The 22,313-nt window shown below is 43.3% G+C and overlaps 3 protein-coding genes across 11 annotated transcripts in view; 1 reads left to right on the forward strand and 2 right to left on the reverse strand.

Moving 5' to 3' along the window:
* Window positions 1-2,879: 2,879 nt before the first annotated feature.
* Window positions 2,880-5,209, reverse strand: PTRHD1 (peptidyl-tRNA hydrolase domain containing 1). The gene is made up of 2 exons (XM_010948570.3): window positions 4,958-5,209; window positions 2,880-3,215 (listed from the first exon to the last, which is right to left on the reverse strand). The coding sequence occupies exons 1-2, from the start codon at window positions 5,207-5,209 to the stop codon at window positions 3,045-3,047; spliced, it is 423 nt and encodes a 140-aa protein (XP_010946872.1). The 3' UTR covers window positions 2,880-3,044.
* Window positions 5,170-18,273, forward strand: CENPO (centromere protein O). Of its 2 annotated transcripts, XR_012499266.1 has the most exons (9): window positions 5,170-5,352; window positions 5,676-5,779; window positions 7,077-7,246; window positions 13,237-13,354; window positions 14,029-14,288; window positions 15,233-15,404; window positions 16,154-16,320; window positions 16,683-16,714; window positions 17,708-18,273. XR_012499266.1 is itself a non-coding variant. In XM_074341754.1 (8 exons), exons 2-7 carry the CDS (start codon window positions 5,734-5,736, stop codon window positions 16,288-16,290), a joined length of 903 nt encoding a protein of 300 aa, XP_074197855.1. In that variant the 5' UTR covers window positions 5,171-5,352; window positions 5,676-5,733; the 3' UTR covers window positions 16,291-16,320; window positions 16,683-16,716. The 2 variants fall into 2 exon arrangements, 1 of the variants encoding a protein (XP_074197855.1); XM_074341754.1 differs by lacking the exon at window positions 17,708-18,273 and having other exon boundaries at window positions 5,171-5,352; window positions 16,683-16,716.
* The window catches only part of ADCY3 (adenylate cyclase 3), a 75,928-nt gene continuing 71,107 nt past the window's right edge, over window positions 17,493-22,313 (reverse strand). For 5 of the 8 annotated variants that reach the window (XM_045511860.2, XM_045511861.2, XM_045511858.2 and 2 more), the window contains 7 exons: window positions 22,124-22,282; window positions 21,486-21,632; window positions 20,808-20,927; window positions 20,268-20,381; window positions 19,788-19,911; window positions 19,083-19,207; window positions 17,493-18,457 (listed from right to left, as the gene is read on the reverse strand). In XM_045511860.2, coding sequence (XP_045367816.1) covers window positions 18,275-18,457; window positions 19,083-19,207; window positions 19,788-19,911; window positions 20,268-20,381; window positions 20,808-20,927; window positions 21,486-21,632; window positions 22,124-22,282 — 972 coding nt within the window. In that variant the 3' untranslated portion in view covers window positions 17,493-18,274. The remainder of the gene's footprint in view (window positions 18,458-19,082; window positions 19,208-19,787; window positions 19,912-20,267; window positions 20,382-20,807; window positions 20,928-21,485; window positions 21,633-22,123; window positions 22,283-22,313) is intronic. The other 3 variants (XM_010948568.3, XM_045511862.2, XM_010948569.3) reach the window with 1 other exon arrangement.

Consider the following 22,313-nt stretch of genomic DNA (forward strand, 5'->3'; position numbering starts at 1 on the left):
ACAAAACCGTCGGGATTGATTAGTGCGTATAGAAGCACTTTGTTAATTATAAACCATTTTTCAAGTGTAAGAAACTTACCAAAGCGTCGGAGAGTCTTTTCAAGGATTTGTCACCTTTTCTAGTTTTTGCAGCACAATCTTTGCTCCATTGGAGAATATTTTTTTTGTAAATGTGGTATGCAAGGCTAGATGTTGTGTACTTAGTGCCAGATTCTTGCTCTTCATCTTGGCTCCTCCTTATAAGCACATTGTACATTACCATAATGTGTCCATCTAAATCACACACATTACCGTATACCTTTTAGGCTGGCTGCCTCCAGGACCAGGCTGCTTCTAGTTACCAGAACCAGAGTTTCTGATTCAGTACGTCTGGGGTAAGGCCAGAGAACTTCTATTTCTAACAAGTACCCAAGTGATGCTGATCTAGGGACCACACTTTGAGAACCACTGGTCTAGTTCTGATAATGATCTTATCTGATTCTAATGAGAAAAGCTGCCACTTCCTGGCTACTGTCTTGCTCTCATTTGGGTCAGCACATGAGTGCCTTGTCCTTTCCTCACCTGGGTAAAAATTTATGCTATTTGTGCTCAGATCTTTGCTTTAGGGATCTGCCTAGCTCTTCTCTCCAAGCTGTGTAGACACTCAACTCTCTTTGGCTTTATCATTGTCTTACTGTAGAATTTGAACTTAAATATTTTTTTTAAAAATACAGTGTCATATGGAAACGTTTTCCTAATTGTTTTGAATGGAAATAGCAGGGAGTGGAGGGCATCAGTCCCTAGCAGAAAAGGAATTAGACACTGGCTTATGTGACTGAAAGCTCTTTGAGGGCTGAGTCTTACATTTTTACACTCAGGTTCTAGCACCAAGTGCCCCTGCCCTGTTCCAAGGGGTCTGTACATACTGACACATTTAATCCACACAGCACTCCTGTAAATCCCTGTTTTACAGATGAAGGTCCTGGGGCTCAGGGAAGTTGAGTGACTTGCCCAAGGTCACACAGCTTGAATGTATGAGAGCAGGATTTGGACTCAGGCAGTTTGATACAAGAATCTGAACTTAAACCACTATGCTATACTATATAACATAGTGCTCAGTAAGTCTGTTCCTTGTTATAAGAGGCTATATGTGTCCCACTTCATAGGAAATTCAGTCAACAGGTGTTTCTTTCACTATAAATTTAATGTATATTCATACTTTCCCCCACTTCCTTTCCTCTATTCTCAAAAAAGTGTCCTCTCTCTCTGTGCAAAGCCAGCCCTTCCTTATGCCCTTGACCCTACCTCTTATTTTCTCCTGAACTTCTCTTACCAGTTATTCTATTCAGTAAATTCAATCTCTCTTCTCCTTCTCCTCACCCATCAACTTGCTCAAGCATCTAAGAAACCTGTCCCCCCACCATGGGACCCAGCATTCACCTTTCCAGTCCCCATTCAATCATTGTCCTCTCTCCTCCTATTCAAGCTTCTTAAAACAGTTCCCTCTACCTTCCCTCCCATTCTTTCTCAGTAGATTCCAATCGGATTCCCACCCGTATATGCTGTTTAAACTGCTTTCACCAAGTTAACCAACATGTTCCCAAGTGCTGAGTATTTTCGGCTCTTATTTACTGCAGTTCTCTGCTGCTGCACTTAATTGCTTTCTCCCCCTTGAGACTCCATTCACTTGGCTTCCTGGTGCTGGTTCTGCCCTCAGAACTCTACCAGTTCTCCCTAGGAGACCCTATCCACTCTCCTAGTTTCAAGTGACTTGTCTCCTGTAAAGAAAAATCTTCCTGTCTAGTATCTTAGCAGCCTTGATATCTAGAGGGCGTAGGTGTGGGGTGGGGGGAAGTGTACCCATATTGCCTAGTACACTTCTGTGTGAATTATCTATCTATCTATCTATATATATATATATATGTCTTTTCACTAGATTCTTCACTACATAAAGGCAAAAACGTTTATTCATCTTTATCTCTTCAGCTCTCAGTACAGCCTGCCACAGCGGACATGCAACAGTTATCTGTTGAACAAATTACCCTTTATACACTTTGCTTCACAGATGTCTCCAAATGTTTATAGGAATATTTTAAGGACCGTACAGAGTGTTACAGACGTTTAGAAAAGGGAGCTATCATTTTTGGCTGGTAAGACTTTGTGAAGATGATAGCACTTGAGCCAGAAATAATTTAAGTCCAGAGGCAGGAAAGGGAGGGGTTGAGTATTAACATTTGACTCCCAGGCCAGAGACAGAAGAGCAGCAACTGGAGTGTCTTTGTTGAAGCATTAAGTTTGGATAAGGGAATAGAAGATTCACCTAAAAAGACAGGTATTGAAATACAAACGTGGAGGTCCTGAGGGCTAAGCTAAGGATTTTATTCCATGGGCAAGTTGGAGCCTATACTTAAAACAGTGCTCAATGATCCTATATGAACCTGGTAGCAGAACGTTTGCTACCTTGTAACCAGGATACACTGGAGGTAAGCAGACCAGTGGGACACTCATGAGCAAAATGAGAGCCTAATTCAGGGTGGTGGCACTGGAATACATCTTATAGTTAATTGCATGTCTCAATTTAATTGGCAGCATTCTTCCTTTCTTAACAACACATAAAATGTCAGTGTATATTAAAGCTGATGGTGCCCTAAATTCAATGATTAAAATACCTGGATGTGGATAAGAAATAAGGAATTCAAAGACAAAGTTTTAAACCTGGGTGATTGGAAGAACTCTATTATTCCTAACAAAAAAGGGAGGGCATTTCCTTGACACCTACATAGGAGTCTAACCAAATCCTCTATTTGAGCAATGACCCAAGACGGTATTGCTACTCACCTACCTTCCCCCTTTGAACTTATTACTAGTAAAAATAAGAGGAAATACTAATTAATGACAACTTTAATATGAACATGTGTTTAATATGAACATGTGTCAGGAAACTGCCATAATTTAAAGGGAAGAGGGAGTTGCGATTGAAAGGAGTACATGATGCTTAGGGATGGATGGCATGCAGTTTCTGGATCTAGCTGATACTCAAACATAACAGCAATTGAAGACATCAGTCATTTGAATAATCGGAACTTCTTCAAATACTGGTTCACTTCTTCCTTGGGGTAGGGACGGAGTGCAATGCAAGTGGGGATGTTCTCTGGTTGTTCCAGCCACAGCGTGTGGTCAACGTTCTTCTGTTGCAGTGTCTCAGCCAGCAACTTTAAGGTGGTCTCATCCGGGGCCTGCAAGGAGCAGAACACAGACTGAGTAGCCTATTTAGGAAGTGTCAAAAGGCAAAGGAAAAAAAGTGGGGGGCTCCACTTAATTGAAAGTGGAGGAACAAGTCTACCAAAGATGGAGCTGTAGAGCAGGCTTCTAGAAGCAACAGCTTCATCGCTCCATTTGCCATTCACTCTCTGAAGGACTTTAGATAAACTGCCTGGGGTGGGAGTGGGTAGTCTTGGCATTGTCTTTTATTTTATTGGTCTTTATGGCTACAGCAGCACCTTTATTTAATCAGTATTGACTCCTAAGTCCCTTTCTTGAGTCATAGCTAACAATAGAATCATGGGATATGTCTTTTAAACTCAGAGGAGTCACTTAATCTCTGTGGGATTCAGGTGTCTCATCTGAGAAAAGGGGTTAACATTTTATCTGACTGAAAGCAAGACAGTGAGGGATGTCTAAACCACATGATTTCTTGAAGCCTTTCCATTAAAGTTCTAGAAGAAGAATCTAAAGGAAAAGCTGTTTCTTTTCTGCCTACTTACAGATTCTTAAGACATTTTCCTACAGGTTACTATTTGATGTTTCACTACCTAACAGCAATTTTTCTCTTTTGAAAAATAATCTGTTTTTGCCAGCTAACCATGAAGGAATTACCTGACCCCTCCACTCTAGTGTTCTGATTTGTTTATTTATTAAAATAAATAATTTTATAATTAGAATAAAATTGCTTTAAAATGAAAGCAGTATTTTTTCAGTATAAAATATGTGCTTAATGTAGAACACTAAAAAAAATAGAGAAGCATTAGGAAATAACCAGAATTCCACCCCCCAACTTAATACCTGGATGTACTTCCTTAGTTTTTCCTTTCAAAATCAGGATCATTTTGTATGTAGAATATACTTCAGTTAGCATCACATCATGAGCACTCATCCATACCACCTAAATATGCTTCAAAAACACGATTTATGCTAGTTTCATAATAATCCATTACAAGGGCTTACATTTAGCCAATCCATGGTATCAAAACTTATTTAGTAATTTAGTAATTTCCACATTTTTTATTATAAAGTGCCACCATGAATATCCTTGTACAATACTCTTTGGGTATTAAGATGTATAAGAATACATCTTATATTCTTAGGATACATTTCTAGAGGCAGAACTGACAGAAGGTAAGGGTAAAATCTGGCCATCTGTAAAAAGAACCTTACCTTTCTTTTACACCCCTGGTGTTCGGTATTTCTGATGCTAAGTTCAATTTATACTAGGGCTCACATATATTTTCAAATAATTTGTTGTCATACCCAGGAAAATGCTTCAGTTTGTGTTCACTTGCAATAAGGAACCCCATGTCCTTACCCTTCTGGATCGGTTTTACGGAGAGGGCTAAGGACAGTATCGGTGCAGCCATTAAATTAGGCGGGCCCAGGGCACAGGTAGAAAGGCAGGTGTCTCACTACCAGCCTCCGCCTCACAGACATCTAGTTAAGAGGGACGCAGGTGAGACCAGAGAGGGGCGAAAGCATTAATAAAGGGCCCAACGTCCACTCTTCACACCGTCAGGCCCCGCGCAGCCGAGGTAAGGCTGCCTAGGAAATAGCTCAAGCCCCAGAACCCTTTACAAAACTTAGAAGTTAAACACCCCTCCCCACTAACGCCACGCCCACTCCACGAAGTTAGGCCCGGGAATCAAGACCACACCCACTTCCGGTCTATTTTACCTCAGCGCCCCTCCCCCTCCGCCCCGTGCCTCACCTCGAGGACCACTTTGCGCATGCGCCCCAGCTCCCGGAGGTAAGCTGCCGTGTGCGGGTGGTCTCGGTGAATGTGTAAGGCTGCGGTGGCTGCGTGACAAGCTTGTGCTACCAATGCGCCCGCTGGCCAGGAAAACGGAGCCTGTGAGAGATCCTTTCGTAACACCAAATATTGTACCAGGATCTGCGTCTCCACGCCACAGGCCGCCATCTTCCTACCCCACAGAAAGGCCGGGCCTACTCCCCAGTGCATGCCGGGATCAGGGAGGGGCCCCGAGCGCCGCCATGTCTTTGTACGGCTGGAGCGCAAAGCACTCTGGGACCGGCTGGCTCGGGTTTGAAGGCAAAGACGGCGGGAAGTCTTGGCCCTGGCCTGAGTGAGCAAGAGGAAAGGAGGTAAGGGAAAAGTGCGACCCAGTGGGGACGGGGCCATACCCAGGGTGGAAGGCTGAACAGACTTACAGCTCCTTCCTTGTGCAAGGAAGCCCCGCTGAACCAGAGGCCCCGTGTCCTCGGGAGCGCGCAGGGGCCCGGAGGCAGACGAGGACGCCGCCGACTCGGACCCCGGGAACGGACGGGGCGGGTCAGGGAAGGGGAGTCCTAGCGACGACACTGGGGGTGTCTGGGGCGCACGGGTGGTGCCTGCGTTGTGTGGTGTGCCTGCCGTATGGATTTATCTGAATGTGGGTAGATTCGTGTCATTTTCTTTTGCCGCCAAGGAAAACCCTATGACTGGTGCCTGGACAACTTCATAGGCAGGCGCCTGGAAATCTGGATATGGAGCTGGCGAATGCTCAAAGTCAGGACGGCGAGTCCAAAGGAGGTACTCAGAGGGTCGCTTTTCCCCCCTTACTACTGCTGCCTGAAGATAACTCCCAGGTCGAAAGCCCTTTCATCCTCTTACTGATGTGTGACTTGTCCTGTTTGGGAGCAGAATGGTGAAAGGAACTAACATTGAACACTTTTAAGGGACAGGCAGCTAAGATCATTGGACAGGAAAAATTACTTTAAATATTTCTAGCCTCTTGCCCCCTTTTAGACCCATAGGTTGCCTTCATAGTATGCCGAATGTATCCAGAGCTACAGTTCTAGCCAGTGAGCTTTCTTTACCTTCTTCCCAGGATTTTTTGGGGGCTATTTATGTATTACTCCTGTGGAAGGGGCAGTACAGGCAGTGAGTGGTATTGGTTAGACTCAGGTTTGAGTCCTGGCTCTGCTGTTATAAATATTTTGACCTTGGGCAAGTTCTTTTACCTTTCTCTGCCTCAGTTGCTTCATCTGGAAAATGGGGGTGAATAATAGCATTGTGGTGATGATTGTGGAAATTAAATAAGTAATTCTTTTCATGCTTTTCAAGTAAAGCATTTAGCATATGCATAGTGTATATGAAATAGTCAATAAATGCTTTATTTAATTCTTTACATGCTTTTCAAGTAAAGGATCTAGCAGAAGTGTCTTAATATGTAGGGAATGTTCACAGATACTTTGTTGTTAGAATTGATTAGCAGTATGAAACTGTGACCTTTACTCTATTGATCTTTAGTCAGTCTCTTGGAAACTGAGATTTGCTCCTGAACTTCTGTCCATTAGTGAGCTTGTTTTCCTCTCTAGTATCCAGTAATAATGGTGGACAGTTCTCTTTAGTGTATACCTTTATAGTCCGATGCTTTCAGAGCTTCAAAGTATTTATTCAAGTCTGTTTGGATGTCTAAATCCGGAGTTACGCACTAGCATTTTGGGAAAGCACGCTTAAAACCCAATTTAAAAAACAATTCTACATTAAAAAAAGTTTCTGAGAGAGTCAGTGATTTTGGTGACCCTGTTTTCCTTAAATCACTATTATGGATAACTGAGATTAGTTAGGTTCAGGTAATGCCCTCTTTGAACAATGTCTTGGTCAGGAACTGCTTGTAGGTCAGTGTTCGGCCTAAGAGGTTGCTGATCATTGACTTCTGTTGTCAGTTCCTTTTGTTTTATAAATTGTTGCCAACATCTACAAGTTGGCAGGCCACAAAGTTCTAAAGAAAAGTGTCACCCTCTGTTATTCCCTGAAATGCTTCCTGTTGCCAGAGTTAGAAATCCTTAACTTCTTGTGAAAATTCCCTGTTTACTTTCCTCAGGTGTTTTAGCTCACTTGGAAAGACTAGAGATTCAACTAAGTAAATCCCATAAAAAATTGGAAGAGCCACAGAGAGAACAGGCAGTGGAAAGTGCTCTTGGAACCAAGATTCATAAACTGAGACTTCTGCGAGATAAACTGAGTGCCGAATTGAAACAACGTCAAGCCAGAGTGAGTAGAAGGGTGATTGATGTTGGCAGGCTTTCCTAGAGTGGGAAAAAACAAACATGATCTGGGAATTAGCAAATCTGTATAATGCGTTTTACCTGTGCTCTTACTGGATCAATTTCAGTTCTTGATTCCTCAAATGATCAAAGCTGTAGAGTCAGTTAATACCGATATCCATTAACAGTTGGCAGGCATTGCTGATGGGCCAGGTGAATTCTTTATAGTAGTCTCTTCACCTGCCCTCATAGACATGAGCTTGTTACCTCAACCTCAGCCCGACTTGAGTCACTGGTACTTTTGTCATTAGCACTATCTATTACCCAACTTGAAACCTCACAGTAAACTTTGACTCCTCCCTCTTTTCAGTTTTCTCTCTAGTCCAGGTCCAGTTGGCAAGACCTGTCAGATTCTTCTTTAGATTGTCTATGTGCTTCCCTCTCCTCTACCTCCCTTGCCGTAGCTCCTGTATTAGCCACACATCCTAAACCTTTACCAGGTGATTTGGGTGGCAGGATTATTGCAGCAGTCTGCTAGTTGGTTCTCTTCTAGTATTAATACTTCAATAAGTATAGCCAAGAAAATCTTCATAAAACACTGCATTTTTTCATTAAATGACAAATTTCCTTGTTCAAAGTGTCAGTAACCAATCATTGCCTATGGGTTAAAGTCAGCCTGCCTTCTTTTTCTTGCCTTCCCTCCTCTTCTTTCTCTCCCTTTCCCCTGTTTCTTCTCTTCCTCCCTCTCTGCCTTCCTTCACTTTTTTTATTAAAGTAAAAAATATATATGTATGTGTGCGTGTGTGTGTTTGTGTATAAAGGGCACAAATTTGAAGCCCTTTTTACAGAATGAACACCTCCTGGTAAGTACAACATAGATCAGAATACAGATTATTTTCAGTGCCCAGAAGGCTCCCTCTTGTGTCCTTCTGTTCCCTCAGCCACTGTTCTGGTTTCTGTTACCATACATTGGTTTTATTTGGTTTCGAACTTCATGTAAATCTAAAAAGTGTAAACTCTGTTATGTCTGGCTTCTTTTGCTGAATGTTATCTCTGTGAGATTCATCCATATTGGTGCGTGCTGTGGTCATTCCTTTTTATTGCTGTATAGTTGGTTCCATTTTAGAAAAATCCCACAACTTACTTACTTACTGTACTGTTGGTGATATTTAGGTTATTTGGCTTGTTTCACTTTGAGGCTATTAAGAATAGTGCTGCTGTGAACGTTTTTGTTTTTATCTTTTGATGTAAAAAATACGCTTTACTATTGAATTGCTGGGTCACAGGGTATGCAAATTACCTTTAGTAAATACTGCCAAACAGTATTTGAAAGTGATTGTACCAATTTTACATTCCCAGCAATAGTGTGTAAGGTTTCCCAGCATCTTTACCAATACTTGATATTGTGAATTTTAAAAATGTGTCATTCTAGTGAGAGTATAATAGTAAATCATTGTGGATGAATTTGCATTTGCCTAATAACTAATGATTTTAAGTACCTGATTGGACACTTGAAAAATCTTCTGTTATGAAGTGAACTTTTCAAGCCTTTTGCAAAATTTTCATTGGGTTGTATCTTGTATTAAATTGTAGAGTTCTTTACATATTTTGGATATGAGTTTTTTGTTGTGTGTCTGTATTCTGAATCTTCTCGTAAAGATTTGCCTTTTTTACTTTCTATGGCATCTTGTGATGAAAAGAAAGTCTTCCTTTTAATGAAGTTTGACTTAGGAATCTAACTTTATGCTTACCATCCTCATTTCCTTTTAATAAACCTTTGCCTAACTTAAGATCGTGTAGATACTCAGTATTATTTTCTAAAAGCTTTATTTTAGTTTTTACTTTGGTCAGAATTTCAGTCCATCTGGAACTTGTTTGTGTGTATGGTGTGAAACAGAGGCCATACTTGATTTCTTTTTTTTTTCCACATGGGTATCCAGTTTATCCAGTACCACTTCTTGAAGACCACTCTTTTCCCATTGTATTGTAGTGGATTTTGGGGTCCACTGTGGACCTGTTTTCTGGATTCTGTTCTGTTCCATTGGTCTGTTTGTCTTTGTGCTGGTACCAGGGGTTTATTACTATAAGTTTTGGTAACTTTGGTATAGGTCTTCAGAATTATCTTGGCTATTCTTGGCCCCTAAAATCCCACATAAATTTGGGAATTGGCTCTCAGTTTCCAAGAAGAAACCTCCTAGTTTCGATTGGAATTGCACTGAATCTATACATCAATTTGGAGAGAATTGAAATCTTTATAGTATTTTGTCTTCCAGTCAATGTACGTGGCATGTCTTCTAGCTTCTTGGGATGAATACTTGTTTTTTAAGTCTTTCTTTTCTCCTGTATGTGTTTAAGGTTATAAATTTCTAAGTGTAGAACCTTAATCCATATGGGCCACAATAACAAAAGTGTCATAAACTGGATGACTTACAAGAAATAAATACTTATTTTTCACAGTTGTAGATGCTGTGAAGTCCAAGGTCGTGGCACTGGCAGATTCAGTGTCTGAGGACTCAGTGATGGTGGTGTTCTCACTGTAACCTTGCATGGCAGAAGGGGCAGGCTAGCTCTTTGGCATCTTTTTTGTAATAGCACAAATCCCATTTATTAGGGCTCCCCCATCATGACCTGATCACCTCCCAAAGGCCCCACCTCCAGATACCATCATGTTGGGCATTAGGTTTCAACATGAATTTTGAGGGGCACAGGCATTCAGTTTGTAGCACATGACTTCAGCTATATCCCACAAGTTTTGGTATATCATGTTTTCACTATCATTTCAATTCAAAATATTTTTGATTTCCATTGTGATATCTTCTTTGTCCCATGGGTTTATTTTAGAAATACATTGCTTAATTTCTAAAAATTGGGGGATTTGTTAGTAATTTTTTTAGTTACTGGTTTATAACTTAATTCCATTGTGATTAAAGAACATGACCCAGCATGTGTTCAGTTTTGATAAATGTTCCATGTGCTTTAAATGTGGATTTTGCATTTTTGGGTATTCGCTCTGTATATCAAAGAGACCAAATGTGATCATCATGGTGTTCAAGTACTTTATATTATAGTATCAAATATTTTATATCCTCAAAATAAAATATCTAATATTTCACATGACTAATTTACTTGTCAACTTGTTTTATCAGTTAACTGGGATAAATGTGTTGAAATCTCCCACTGTAATTATGGATTTGTACATTTTTTTACCTTTCATTCTGTTTTGCTGTATAGTAGCTACAAACAAATTTAGGATTGTTCTATCTTCCTGGTTGAGTTAACCTTTTATTATTATGAAACATTCCCTTTTAATTAAACCTCTTGCCTTAAAGTAAACGTTGTCAAATATGATTACAATTGCAACAGCTCTTGTTGTAAGTAGCATATAGTTAGGCATTTTTAATCAAGCCTGACAGTCTTTGTCTTTTAATTGGAGTATTTAGTGCATGAATTGTTATTATGATTACTGACATACTTGGATCTCAGTCTGCTGTGTTACTGTTTATTATCCTATTTGTTCTTTGTCTTTTCTCCTTTCTTGCCACCTTTTGGACTGATCTTTTTATTTTTTATTATTCCACTTTTCCATTACCTTATTAATTAAACATCCTTTAGTATTCATTTAGTGGTTATCCTCAAGAAAACATGCTTTTTTCCCCCTCCTTACTAGAGTATACTTCAGACTAGTACTTGTACCACTTTCTGGGTAATTATAGAACCTTCTAACATCTTTTCTCTCCCACACATCCAACTTTTCATGTTATTGTCATATATTTAATTCTACATATACTTAAACTCTATGAAACACTTTTATTGTTTGTACAATCACTATTCCTTTAGAATTACATATTTATTTACCCTTTTCAGTGCTCTTTACTGCTTCCTACCTTTCCATATTTTCATCTGGGATTATTTTCCTTCAGTGTAAGTAGTACTTTCAGTATAAGTGTGCTGGAAATAAATTATCTTTTTGTTTGCCTGAAAACACCCTGATCTCACTCTATTTTTCACATTTAAGGGATAATTTTGCTGGGTACAGAATTATAGATTGAAAGTTATTTTCTTTCATACTTTAAATACATTTTTCCATTGTCTTCTAGCTCCATAGTTTCTGTCAGATGTTAGTCTTATTGTTTCAATATAATGTGCCTTTTTCCTTCTGGCTGCTTTTAAGATCCTTTCTTTGGTTTTTAGCAGTTTTATATCATAACGTGGCTAAGATTGGTTTTCTTTCTTCATCCTGCTTGGTGTTTGTAGTACTCCTTTAATTAATTACTTGCTGGTTTTCATTTATTTAGAAAATATGGCCATCTCTTTAAATAATGCATGTGCCTCATTCTTTATTTCTGGAGTTTCTTTTATTGTGACTCATGTCTTATATCCTTACTCTGCTTTAATACAGGTATGAAAATGTATCTGTTTTCTACTTATCTTTTCTCATGTGTCCACTTAGCTTTCAGACTTGTTAAATTCCTAATTTTGTTTACTGTATTTTTTGGGTTTAGATTTTTTCATCTGATTCTTTTTTATGGATTCCAGCCATTTGGTGTGAGTTCTTCGACTTTTAATCTATTTTAATGACTATGCTTAATAACCCAAATAGCTGAATCCCCTTGGGTCTGCGTGTGTTGTCTTTTTTCCCCTTGGTTTTCAGTTATATGTTCCTCTTCCCTGATAAGCCTGGATATTCTTTTTTTATTCAATGATGGGTATTGTATGAAAAAAATATAGTGATTCTGAACTATGCTCTCTTCTCCAGAAAGAATTTCACTTTTTTTCTGACAGGCAGATTGCATATGGACATACAGCCTTAATCAATTGGGATGGCCTGTTTCTGGTTTGCCCTTTTTCCTAGGGTGTAGTCCTTTTGAGAGGGGCCTCAATTGAAAGCTTGGGTGTGTTGAAGACAGATCCATTAAGGTCCCTCTTCTTTGGCAAGCCCTGACTGCCAAAACCTCTGCTTAGTGTTTTAACTTTCAGTAGCCCCTTTCTGTTTGGTTTCTCAGCACTTCTTCACACATAGGCAGTTTAGGATTGGGCAAATGCCTGCAGGGCAAATTGCATGTAGAATGTTGGGTTCCCTTTTCCATGTTTTGGCCCATAGGAAGGCTCTTTGGTAACCCTGGCCTTCAGTTTGTTTCCCTGGCACCTGAGATAGCTACAGAGTCTAGCCTGCAGCTTTCTAATTGGCCTATATGCCTTGTGCTAGAAATCAGCCAACATTCTGAGGGGCAGAGCCTCAGAGAAAACCCCAGCTCACTTTAGGGCATTTATCTTTAGCCTTCAATCTGGTTATTTTGGTGGTTCTCTAATGCCTTCGGGCCATTTTCTTTTTGTTTACTTGCATGATTACTTCCTTTTGGTATTTCATCCAAAATTTTGTAAAGCTGTCTCAGAGGGAGAGTTAGTCTGATACCATCTACTGGGCCATAGCTCACAGTGTGCAGCGTAGTCAGTATCTCTCATCCTGGCACTCGAAAACCTAGACAGTCTGACCCACACCAACTTTCCCAGCCTTGCCTCTTCGCAGCTGTTTTTGCTCACCCTAGATTTTCCTCACTTCCTTTTCTTTCTCCTCTCACAATACTCTCCATTCCAACCAAATCCATTCTTCAGGCCAGTACAGTTTGTACTTCTGATTCCTGGCACCGTAACCCACAAGATTCTTCCTCTCCTGTGGCTTCATAGCACTAGCTGCTGGCCTCTGTAGCGTTTCTTTTTTTTTTTTTAATTTAAATTTATTTTTGTTTATTTCTGGGGGGAGTAATTAGGTTTATTTATTTATTATTTTTAGAGGAGGTACTGGGGATTGAACCCAGGACCTCATGCATGTTAAGCATGCGCTCTGCCACTTAATCTATATATGCCCTCCCCCCTGTAGCAGTTCTTGATTCGTGACATGATGAAAAAAATACTCTGCATTTACTCTTTTCCAGTGAGGTAAGGGCAGGGACTTTCCTTATGTCCCTTTGTACCCAGTTTGACCTACATATCTTGCAGGTTAAAGTATCTGCTGCCAATGTAGAGCCTGACCAAACATTGGAGATTAGTGAGCAAGAAATTTTGGAGAGAAAACAGGAAAATGTGAAAGCCATTCTACAGGCATATCGTTTTACAGGTATAATTGTTTTGATCTGTTTCAGTCTGGGCCTCTTGTTTCTAGTGAGTTAGTTTGCAAGATGTGTTATTAGTCCTGGACTTATTTCATGAACATTAATTTTCGCTTCTCTTAACATACGCACACAAAGCTGGCATGCTATTCATGGGCAACTTTACCTACACGATTGGCCTCTCTGTGCAGCAGGAGATTGGTTGCTGGCTGGCTTAGACTATTTGTTTTAGCAATTCAACATGTACTAGACCCTGTACCAGAACCTATCTTACTGCTGGCTTTTTTTATGCCACTGGTCAAATAGTTTGAACCCCTCAAGTCTCTGTTTCACCATTAAAATGGAGATTTATTCTCCCTACCATCTATATCATAAGAGGATTGTGGGGACAACTGGGGACTACCATAAGTTACTTGACACGCAGGGAAAAAAAGCATAGGTAAATTGAAAATTTCAAAATCTCTTCCTCAATAATTTGATGTTGAGGGTGTGTTTTCTTTCCCACCATTCTTCTGTGGTTTTAACACTCAAACTCAAAGTGAGCCAGTGAGTCATTCATTCAACAATCATTTGAGTACATAATGTATGTAGTGGGCAGTACTGAGGGGACTGGGGTGCACAGATGAATAAGATACTGCCTTTGCCTGACATCTCTTAAGAGGTACCCTCTTGTTTCTCTCAGGGATCAGTGGGAAACTGACCAGCCGAGGAGTCTGTGTTTGTATCAGCACTGCTTTTGAGGGGAATCTCCTGGATTCCTATTTTGTGGACCTTGTCATACAGAAACCACTTCGGATACATCACCATTCGATTCCAGTCTTCATTCCTTTAGAGGAGATAGCTGCAAAATACTTACAGACTAATATTCAGCACTTCCTGTTCATTCTTTGCGAATACCTAAATGCTTACTCTGGGAGGAAGTACCAGGCAGATCGACTTCAGGTATCTGAGATCTTAAAGCGTTTTGTGAGCCCACATAGGCTTAAAAGGAAAAAAAGGGACAAATTTTCTTTTGTACTTTAAAATGTTTAACTCTGAGCCAGAAATTTGACCATTATCCTTCTAATGCTTGTTTCTTATTTGCATACAAATGATTTTCCACCTTCTCTTCTGCTGAAACTCTGGATGATGTTGAAGCATGGATACTGGTTAAGGGGTTATCACTCATGAGTGGTGGTCCTCAGGTTTTTATACTTGACCCTTCCTTCCTCTCACAAAGTGGTAGAGTACAGTTGCTGTACTTTCAATTCAGGAGAGATTTATAGAGTCCCCACTGTGTGCCAAGTGTCTTGCTGAACCTTGGGTACAGATTCAAAGCAGAATAATGGTTTCTGAAATACCATAGAGGAATACTGTCCATCTTTGCCTAAGCGCTAGCTAGCTTTCTTAGGATTGCAGTTGAACTAGGGGCTAGGGTTGAGGGTTAAAAAAAAAAAGAAAAAAAACCGACAAGAAATGAATGCAAATAGGGAATGAGTGACTCTTAAAAGCTTATTAGCATTTCCTTCTTTATGCTTTTGGATAACTCTGAAGCTCCTGGTTGTCAGTTTGATAAACTTAAATTGAAATGTGAATGTAGGCATGAGGCATCTTAACCACATGTATGATGTCAGTGAAATTCTTGGCAGAAATAGTATCTCACCTGCAGCCCCAACCCCTGGCCATTTACTTAGTGCTTCCTGCATGCCTTCTAGGCTGCCACCAACTCTTAGTTATCTAATCTCTATCACTTGTTCTTTTTTCAGGTCTTTGCCTGTCCTTCATTTATTTCTCTGAGATTTAATTAATGTGCCCTATTTTTGGTAGACATGTCTGAAGCGTCACCACCACTCCTTTGGAGCTGTAATTGTCGTATACTTTGTGTCTCTGTTGATTCCCACCGTTAGAGTGACTTTGCAGCCTGTCTGGCTGGGCCCTTGCAGAGAAACTCACTGTGCAACTTGCTGTCATTTACTTACAAAGTGGAGCCGAAGGACCAGTCCTTCCCATTTTGTGCCAGGCTGCTGTATAAGGACCTCACAACAGCCCTTCCAACTGATGTCACCGTTACTTATCGAGGTAAGGGGAAGGCTGCTTCCAGGAGGAAATGACAGCAGGCCCTGAGTTATTCAGGCTGATGGAGAAAGGGTGAAGCAGTGAGACTGCATCAGCTGAAACTCTTGAGAAACTTTCTTCTATTGATGTACCATAGACGGAAACATACAAGGACAGGAAAATACCAAGAATATTTTCTTTGTTTCTCCTCTCCTCCTTGTAAGTAGTGAATATAACTCTCCTACTTTTCCTTCCTCCTTTGCTCTGTCTAACCCTGCCAGTGTTCTTTCAGCTTATGGTTTGTTTTCATCGGAGGGAGACCCCTGAGAGAGGGACAGCTCATGCGGCTGGTCACAGGGTCACTGGTGAGGGAGCCAGGGCTCACTTCACTGTGAAGCCAGGTAGATGTGGCAAGCCCACGTACACTTAGCTCCCCAGAGAATTGTTCAGGGATGGCTGAGAGACATTTGTTGTGACTTTGTTTCAGCTAAATGTACTGTAGAAATGTGATGGGCAATAATGAAAAAAAGGATAAAACGTTTTTAGGAGGCAGAAATTTTGAGGCCGCCGCAGGTTTCACATCACAGGTTTTAGATTTCTCTGGGCAGAGTCTTAAGTTTCTAGTCTCAAAATTTCACTGAACCATTACGGGGCAAGCCTCTCTCAGCTCCAGATCAAAAAAAAAAAAAGTTACATGAGTCCAGAATGTTAATGACCAGATTCTCATCCGTATAGTCACACTGAATGGGATTGATAGAATCTGTCTTTTTTAGGGACGGATGCATCAGCCACCACGTGGGAAGAACAGCGAGCAGCCCATGAACATATGTTTTTTACAAAGCCCCTGCATCAAGTGTTTACTTCATTTGCAAGAAAAGGAGAAAAGCTGGATATGAGCCTGGTCTCCTAGAATATTAGTGTCATTGGGAGCACTTCAGAAGTGAGTAAACTAGTAGCGATCACAGTTGTAGGCAAGGTCCTGGGCATGGAAACCTGTTGAAAGGCTCTGACTCCTTGCCTGGGGACTGTCCTTGCAGTAAGAACAGACAGCCACCGCCTCAGGCTGATGAGGGGTAAGTGTGTGTCTGTAGACGTTGGCATTTTTGGATAGTTCTCTATGATCGCCTAGTGACACGTTATAACAATCAGTGTCACCTCTTCTGAGATACTGAGTTGATCGTACATTTTAGCTGAAAATCACAGTGGTTTGTAGGGGAAGAGGGTGTATGTACCATTCAACTGAAAGTATTTCTAGCTTTTATGAAACTTTTAAGTAATTTTGCCTCATTATTCTATCTGCAGCTTTTGAAAAGAACGTTCTTGGAACACTTTAGGTGAGTAGAATGATATGAACCTGAATCATATAGTTAAGAAGGGAAGTGTGTTTAACCTTTGGTTTGGAGCAGTATATTCTAGGTCACTGCTTTCCAAAAAATGTGTGAGAAAGCACTATGGATAAAATAATTGGAGTTCTATGTATTTAATATCATTTCCTAAAACATGTTAGTAGAGACAGTGTATTAAGTCAGCTATAAAAAAGCATGGTCAGAGGTCTACTCATAACTTGATCATTGCAAACAGAAGTGGTTCCTCTCCTGCAAGCCGTAGGCTCTGGCTGCTTAGTTGTCTTCCTCACCTCCTAGTTCAGTTAATGTACCTCTTGTACCATGGCCTCTGCTGGTGCTTTTGTTCCTTGGCTTATGGGAATGTGTGCAGGGCCAGTGCACAGATGTGAAAACCTGTGTTGTCCTGCCATGTCACTTCTTGTCCCCCGCCCTTGGCGCAGTCACAGATAGTATGAGTCACTGCTGCCCTTACTGCCCAAGGCCCAGAGCTGCATTCTGGCGTCACTGAAAACTGGTCACATCTTAGACCTGAGGGCCATGACACAAGCTCCACATGTGGGAGCTCCAGGTTACTCTGGGAGGAGTGCAGAGGACTGGTCACGCTAGCTTGACCCACCATTTATAGGGAAGCAGCTTAAGAATGAGAGAGGTTTTGGTTCAGGTTATTGCCTTCCAGGCATGTGCTGAGGACCAGTGGGTGGAGGTGGGGGTGGAGGCAAGCACTTCTCAGATGAGGGCTAGTAACAGAATGTGCACAGCGATCACATTCAAGTTGAATAAAGCTTTTAATAAAACAGTCTTCTTTTTTATCAATACCTGTAAGTTCTCTTTTAAAGCAGTAGCAAAGGTGACTGTAGCAAGAGCTCAGAAGGCAAGGCAATATTGGAGTGTTTTTTAACAGAAAGTTAAAAATATAAATGTAGAAGATCTATTTATATATTTTTCTTTCAGAAATAAAGTCCCTTTCCCTCCCTCCCCCAGGTAAAAGGAAAATATTGCACTTTCTGCTGTCATGACTAAGGTGACTGGGGTTCCAGAAGAACCTTTCAAGATTATCAGGACGAGGGCCATTTCACCTAATTGAGACCACAGCGGATGGAAAGCACTGCTTCCCAGGTCTAGCTGGGGCAGAGCACCTGCTGCCCTCGTCTTAAGCAGAACTTCCCCGCCTGTGCGCCCAGCCCGGCCCAAAGGCAGCAGCCTTGTTCCAGCTCCCATAAGTTCCTGCTCACAGTGGCCATGGCCTCTCGGGGGAAGGAGGGCTGGTCGGAACCTGGGCTCTGGAAGGATTGTTCAAGGACTATGCCTAAGAGCCCTACTCTCTGGGGAAGCTACAGGCACACAGGAAGAGCCTGGCCACCCTCAGAGCTCACACATCCACGAACAAATGAAGGCTTCAGGAGATTTTTAAATCTAAAGTCTATGTGAGTGTGCACTTCAACAGTTGGGGAATGCTGGGACTTGGTCATTTGTCTTTCCCAAGGCCTTTCTTTGATTCCCCAAAATAAACTCCCTTCCCACTAGGATTCTTGTGGGGCTGGAGGCCATTCAGGAGTTGTCCACTACCTGGTGGGGCAGCGTGATAGAAGAGCCGTTCGGGAAGGCGGCTGGCTTGTCGCGGCCCTTCAGGAAGAAGGTTAGCAGCTCCCCCTTCCCTTTCACAAAGATGGGCCCCCTCCTCACAAAGCGGAAGCCGTACTCCCGGAGGATCACTTGGGTTTCTTCCACCACCTGTAGAGGGAGAGCCAGGACGAGAGCTTGGGGTGAGAGTGAGCCTGGACCAAGGGGCGGTGGTGGTACCCACACATGAGTCAACTCCCCATCCACACAACTCCCCTGCACGGATGGGGAGAGATGAGGGCGGGAGGAGGGGGTCTGCCTGGGGCTCCCCTCCCCAAAGATAGTCTTTGTGAGGGCGGGAGGAGGGGGTCTGCCTGGGGCTCCCCTCCCCAAAGATAGTCTTTGTGCTCGCTCTCCTAGGAGGTCAGCCACAGGCCGTCTTGTTGGGGAACTTTTACTCCTGCTTTGCTGTCCCCTTTGCCTTTTTTATGGAGCTTCCCTGCCAGACCCAGACAATAGAGCTTAGGTGGTTTGGGGGAAGCTGTCGGAGGCACATGATGTCAGAAAGTTCGCACTAAGAAGCAGGATAGTCTTGTCCAGAGTTTAAACCTATATTTTGCACATGGGGGTGGAGTATTTTTTTTCCCTTCTGCTGAGGTATCTCTTCCTACGTACCCTTCATCTCAGCACTGCCAACTTGATACGCTGGCCCAACAGAAGGGAGGCAGTAGTGCCCGGCAGAACAGGCACTGCTCTGGTTTCTGTTCCCTGGACAGAGCACACAGACTGGACGTACCTGAATGTTGCCCATGACCCCTGTGGACTCCATCCTGCTGGCAACGTTGACTGTATTGCCCCAGATGTCATAGTGTGGTTTCCGGGCTCCAATGACCCCAGCCAGCACCCCTCCTTTATTCATGCCTGGGGTAGAGGCACAGAAGTCAGCGCAGACTTTGCCACCTGATTCCAACCACAAAGCTCCTAGTTTACATGACATTCCTCACCAAGCCTGACTCCAAGTTACCCGAGGACAGAAATCATGTCTCCTAACTCATCCTCCCCGCTACGTGCTTGGCCACCCTGATGTGCTAATTTAGTTCAGAAGTTGCCCGTGTCTCTCCCAACACCTGGTACTTCTAGTCTCCTGTGACCTCACCCAGGATTGAGACCCCCTTCCCAGTACTGGTGGCAGGTGACAATAACCCTAACAGACTGGACTCAGGCACAGAAGATTCCCTGGAAAGGGTAGACTTCAAGGCCCAGCCAGATTTAGAAGGAAGGCCATCATAAACAGCATGGGACAGGGATGGCTGATCATTATTTCATGTTTTCGGTTTGATGATCTGGACCTAAAGACCCTTAAGGTCCCTTCCAGCTTGATGAGTGTGACCCTCCCCAACTGAAATGCCTCGGGTCTTTCTGAGCCTCTGTCCTTCTGGATCTGCCGAGTCCCCCGCTTCAGGAAGGAGCCTGGCAGGAGCAGGGGGCTTAGAGGCCTTACCGATGCGCAGCATGAAGTTGTTGAAGGACTGGTTGTTGATGTTGGTGAGCGTGTCCTTCATGGCGAGCGCAAAGTCCGCCAGATCCGCCAGGTGCTGCCAGCGCTCCTTGTCCGACTTCTCCTCCTGCGCCAGAGAGCAGCGGTGAGGTCCAGTCCGGGCCCCTCCTTCCTCCCACAGAGGGGCCAGGGACCTCTAGCTCCAGCTCATCACTGTGACAGAGTTCATCTGGGTCCTTCAAGGTCCAGGGCAAAGACTGGGCAGTGGAGGCAGGGAAGACAGCCGGCCCAGCTGCTTCCTGTCTGCCAGGTACCTGATCAGGATTCGTGTCTCGTCACCACCCTGTCTGTGCCTGGCCTTTGAGTTTTGTAAAGTTGTCCTCATTTTGATTCCTCAACTAGATGAGCGCTTGAGGGTGACGACGCACCCCTGACACGTTTCTGTAACCTCATCCATCAAATGGAGACAGCAATAGGACTTACATCGTGTAGCACAGTTGCAAGATAGGATAATGTCTTAAGAACATTCCTCGGGGCCAGGGCCCCCAGCTCATTTCCTCTCATTCTGGAAGCTAAACAGGGCTGGCCCCACAGGTCCTAATTAACAAGAACAGGCTGTCAGCCAGTGGGCACCAGGGACTCCCCTCTTCTAACAGATCCAACTCCCCCACCTGGACATCTTCATGTTACAGAATTGTGTAGATGGGTCCTGTTCCCAGTTCTGATTAAAGTGTAGGGTGCTAATGGGATGTGGCCACAGTTACACAAACCATCTCATGCCTGGCCTAAGCTATGGAACAGTACTGGGGGGTTGTGTGTGTTCCTCTCTGCTCACTCAACTCATTGAACTCCATTTTATATTTGTACCACATGGTGCTAGTGGGTGTGTGTCTGGGACCCCTCTCACAGCAGCACTTGATGGCAGCTACTCAACTTACCGCATCCTCCATGCTACGCATGGGCTGCCTTTCTCCTACCTCGGGAGGCAAGGTCCCATATCTAGCCACTGAGCTGGTTAGCTACCTTGTTGGAGCTGGTGAAGCCGTTGGTGTTGACATCGGGGGTGACTCCTGAAGCTGCCATGTAGGTGCTGCCGATGGTTTTGATCTTGGTGATGACCCGGAATTTGGGGTTGTCCAAGAGCTGAAGCCAGTATTAAGGAAGAGAGAACTGTCAGCACAGTCAGGGGAGATGAATGAGCCAACTAAATGACAGATTTGTCTGTTTACAACCCCTCAAGACATCCAAGAGAGGTTTTCCTATAAACGCTTCATTCAGCTGCGTATCTGCCACGTGATCCTGGACAAACACCCTGATTTTCTGAGCTTCAGCTTCTACCATCAACATGGGGGGGAAAGTGCTGTCTCCTAGGGCGGTTGAGCATGTATGTAAAAGCATTTCCCTGGTACACGGGTTACCTGATAAATGTTTCCTGAATCTGAATTTGAGGGTCGGAGGAATCAGGGCCCCCAGGGTCTTGTTCTGGCCAGTCCTCCCCCTGTGAACTTGAGGGTGATGGCCCAGGCTCCCATTTGGCACCCACCGTTTGCAGATGGCTGCAGAAGCCATATGCTTGGGGAGGGGTGTTTATAAACATAAAAGAGCTAGAGTAACTCTCCAGATTCTTTCTGACTTCTGCAGCCTGTAACCTGGAAGAGGCTGGTTTCGTGGCAGGAGGAAGAGGACAGGAGGGGCACTCACAGAGTCAAAATCTGAGATGATCTCGTTGAGGAAGCGCAGACACTCGATGCCCCCGTTATTGATGCTCTCCTCTGTGTAGAAGTCAGCGAAGTTGGGCAGGGAGGCAAACATGACTCCAATCTCATCGTAAGACTGACTGTACAGCTCCTAAGAGAGGCAGGGCCAGAGGGCTCAAAGTCTGACAAACTGAATGATGTGCTTCACAAAGGAATCTGCCTTCCACACCCGTGACATGTGCACTCATCTTTTTGGACACACATCTCAGATTATCCCAGCTCTGCATTATTAGAAAGTAACTCATCACAACTTTGAATAATTTTTTTAAAAGTTTCTCCAGTCCCTGCAACAGCCCCAGTATGAGAAGGAGAGTAGGGTGGAGCTAGGCAGTGAGGCGTGAGAACCAGCCAGCCAATCAGAGTCACAGAAAGGTGGGGTTTAGCCATCTGAAGCAGCCTCATAGGGATGTGGCCCATAGAAACAATGTAGGGGTGCCTGTTACCAAAAGCCCATGGGATTCTTGCTTTTAATACTGTGGTTGCTGGTTAGGTCCAGCCCTCCTGGGCCATGTCACGAGAAGGCAGAAAGCCAGGTGAAGACAACCTCACAGCTCCAGGCTCCAGCAGGAGGCTACCCCTCACCTCATCTCTCTTCTTGGACCCCAGGAAGTGACGTGCCACATGCTCAGGCAGCATGTTGGTGACCAAGGCCTCGTTCCAACGCCGCATCTCGTAGACACGTTCCTTCTGGTCGTGGACCTCAATCTTCCACAGGAACAATGTCCGTGCCAGTTTCTCCACCTATGGACACAGACACAGGCAAGGTGTGTGC

This window comes from Camelus bactrianus, chromosome 15, assembly GCF_048773025.1.
Source record: "Camelus bactrianus isolate YW-2024 breed Bactrian camel chromosome 15, ASM4877302v1, whole genome shotgun sequence".
In the NCBI taxonomy this organism is placed as follows: Eukaryota; Metazoa; Chordata; class Mammalia; order Artiodactyla; family Camelidae; genus Camelus; species Camelus bactrianus.